Genomic DNA, 3414 nt, shown 5'->3' on the forward strand with positions numbered 1-3414 from the left:
GCCAGGTGGGTGACGAAGGAGGACACGGCGCCCTCGGCCCCGGGGGCAATGTTCCAGAAGAAGGAGTGGCTGTCAATCTGCAAGCACAAACACACAGGGACTCTGTGCTGGGAAAGCAAAGCCAGCACTCTCTGTCTCTCCCTGATCCCACCTCGTCCCGTCGGGAAGGGAAGGACCGAGTGGATGGTGAACCTGAAATGATGATCGTGCTGCTGTGGCAGGCAGGGATTTATGGGGTGGTTGGGCTGGAAGGGACGTGAAAGATCATCCAGTGCCACCCCCTGCCACGGGCAGGGACACCTTCCACTGGCCCAGGTTGCTCCAACCTGGCCTGGGGCACTTCCAGGGATGGGGTAGCCACAGCTTCTCTGGGTAACCCATGCCAGGGCCTCCCCACCCTCACAGGAGGAATTCCTTCCATATATCCAACTTATATTTCCCCAAAATTTGAGCCTTGAGGCCTCAGAGCTTTGCCATGGACTATTTCTCCTCATCTGCTTCCACCAGCGAAGAAAATGCTGGAAAAAGTCTCCCACAACAAGATGGAAAGACCCGAACTGTGGATGTCCCTCCACTGCCCCAAGGGATGGAGCCACTGCTGTATCCCCAGAACACAGCAGCCAAAAGGTTTGGAACGTGGCAAGAAACCAAAATACACAACAAAAATATCCCCATGAGACTGGGAACTCCCAGATTCCCAGAATTCTCCCAGCCCAAGCTCCACAGAGCAAGACTAAGAGGTACCCACTCGTGTGGCCACCATGATAACCTCCTTCTCAGGGTCCACCTTTCCAGAGGAATTGATGGGCTGCAAAGTGCTCCACACGTTGTAGTCGAGGAGAGGGTCACACACGATCTCTGGGAAGCAGAAAAGGAAACATTCCTGGAGTTGGGATCACAGCAGTGACAAGTGAGAAACGAGGGTTTTTTTTTTTCAACCCGGCGTTTAAGTCAACGAGCAAAAAACTCTGCTTTGCACCAGGGAGGTCCTGGCTCCAGGGAGGTCCTGGCTCCAGGGAAGTCCTGGCTCCAGGGAAGTCCTGGCTCCAGGGAAGTCCTGGCTCCAGGGAGGTCCTGGCTCCAGGAAAAGCTGTAATTCCCCAGGGATTTGGAGCTGAGGATGGGAGGGTCTCACCTGGGTTGATGCTGAAGGTGCTCTGGAGGGAGCTGCGCCTCATGCAGGTCACGGTGCTGGTCACGGCGTGCATGTGGGAGAAGAGCTGCATGGCACACAGGGGGTACTGGGGGGCAGAGCCGTCCCTGGGCACGTTGTGGTCCAGGTAACACTGGGGGGGAGGAGAATCTCGGCTCAGCTCAGCGTTTTTGAGGCACAGGAAACGGGATTTGTGGCGCTTTCACCCCGGGGAGCAGAACTCCAGCCCCTCCCTCCTCTCTCTCCCCCTGCCTGCTGAGGCACCTGTTTGATGACTTGGGTCTCGTTGGCATCTTCCAGGAGGAAAATGGGGAAGTCAAAGTCCTCGTAGGAGATGCCACTGCCCAGGGGGTTCCACACGGTGGTGTTGCAGTGGGCGAACTCGGGGCCGTAGTCCTGGGAATACACACCTGGGAACAGAGAGAACGGGCACACCTGAGCCTGCAGGAGGGGAACAGAGCTCAGGGACTCTGGCCTTGCACAGTTCCAACCCTCTGCCACGGGCAAGGGCACCTCCCACCAGCCCAGCTGCTCCAAGCCCCTCTGTTTGTGTCACTGATGACGACACTGGTCCCAGTTCGGCCCCTGAGGGTCACCACTGGGCCCTGATGTCCAGCTGAGCCTCTGGACGTGACATTCCAACCACCCCAACCACGTTTTTCACCATCTGACAGCCCACCCACCAGACCCATCCCTTTCCTGAGCCCATCCTGTGCTGGGAGAATCCCAAAGGGCTCAAAGTGTCTCTGCCATTCCAGCTCCCCTGAGATCCCCTGCGCTTCCTCGGAGCATCCAAGGAAAAGGCACCACCCCTCCCTCCCCCCAGCAGGGATGAAGATGGGACATCTCCTCACCAAACCCATCGTTGGGGCACTTCAGGCCAGGGGAGAAGCCCTGGGCAGGGCTGGGTTTGGCAGCGGCCACGGCAAGGCCGGACACCCGGGAGGTCCCCTTGAGCTGCAGCAACACCTTCCTGGAGGAGAGAAAACAGCCCAGGAGTCAGGGGTTCCTCGAGGAAGAGCTGCAATCCCAGACAGAGGGATGATGATGATGGTGAGTTACAGCCGAGCCTGTGATCAAATTAACCTTTGGGTTTTATCTCACTGTGCAAAAAAAAGCAACAAGGAGAAAACCTCGGCCCCGTCCTTCCTGCTCTGCCCAGGGAGGGGAGGGACCACTCTGTGCTGGGGTTCAATGGGCTGCAATGCCAGGGCTGTAATTAAATTAGGGACTGTTATTTAATGTGGAGGTGAACAGGGTGTGAGGATTCACACAGAGCAGAGCTCTTTTCACAGCAAAGGCAAGAAGGAAAAGTCACTAAAGCCCAGTAAAAAAACCACTAATGGTTCAACCTCACAAGGACTGGCTGCAGGCAGAGCTGGTTCTGTCACCTGTCAGTCAGAAAATGACATTTAATCACCAGATCAGAGACCCCTGGGCTCCCTGGGGGGATAAAAGCAGGTGCTGACTGACCTGTTGAAGAGATTCCCATCCAGCAGGATCATGTAGGGTGGGTGAGGACCATCGGCCAGGACCCACTGCAGGTCCTCCTCCTTCTCCACCACGTGGATCACCCCCGTGTCCCCGCTGATGGAGGCTGTGGGGTGACAACGGGCCCTTCAGGGCATTTGTTTCCTTCACACCCCCAAAAAAACCACCCTGGAAAGCAGGGCAGGGCAGTGTGCACAGGGCTTTAGGGAAAGGCAGCTCCTGGGATTAGGAGGGGGCTGGAGGAAGGAATTTGGGGATGGCTGAGCAGGACACGGTGCTTTTAAGTTGGGAAAATCCAGCAGAGAGGAAGAAATGACCTCTCAGGCTTTGAAAGCACCTTTTGTTTGAGCTCCTCAAAGGACCTTCAGCCATCCAAGCACCGAGTGTCCCGTGACTGAAGGGAATGGGAAGGACAGCAGGAGCCCAGGCCCAGCTTAGTGCTGCTCCTAAGCCAAGGGGACAGTGCCAGGCTCCTCCCAGGACAAGGAGTGATGTCCAGAAACTAAACCTCCAGGAGTTCCACCTCCAAATGAGGAAGAGCTTCTTTCCATGGAGGGTGGAACAGGCTGCCCAGGGAGGGTGTGGAGTCTCCTCTCTGGAGACATTCCAGCCTCACCTGGATGTGTCCCTGTGTCACCTGCTCTGGGTGACCCTCAGAGGTCCCTTCCAACCCCAATCCTACTCTGGGATTCTGCAAAGATGGACAAACCACTTCCAGAGTAAAGATGGACAAACCACTTCCAGGGCAAAGATGGACAAACCACTTCCAG

The 3414-nt window shown here is 56.5% G+C and overlaps 1 protein-coding gene across 1 annotated transcript in view; it reads right to left on the reverse strand.

The window, feature by feature from the left end:
• NCSTN (nicastrin) overlaps positions 1-3414 on the reverse strand; it is a 15159-nt gene that overhangs the window by 7133 nt on the left and 4612 nt on the right. The window contains exons 2-7 of the mRNA XM_029958660.1: positions 2627-2750; positions 2008-2126; positions 1418-1563; positions 1136-1286; positions 749-858; positions 3-77 (exon numbers count right to left, since the gene is read on the reverse strand). Of these exons, the coding sequence (XP_029814520.1) occupies positions 3-77; positions 749-858; positions 1136-1286; positions 1418-1563; positions 2008-2126; positions 2627-2750 (725 nt within the window). The remainder of the gene's footprint in view (positions 1-2; positions 78-748; positions 859-1135; positions 1287-1417; positions 1564-2007; positions 2127-2626; positions 2751-3414) is intronic.

Source organism: Manacus vitellinus, unplaced genomic scaffold (genome assembly GCF_001715985.3).
Source record: "Manacus vitellinus isolate BGI_N305 unplaced genomic scaffold, ASM171598v3 scaffold_169_pilon, whole genome shotgun sequence".
Taxonomy (NCBI): Eukaryota; Metazoa; Chordata; class Aves; order Passeriformes; family Pipridae; genus Manacus; species Manacus vitellinus.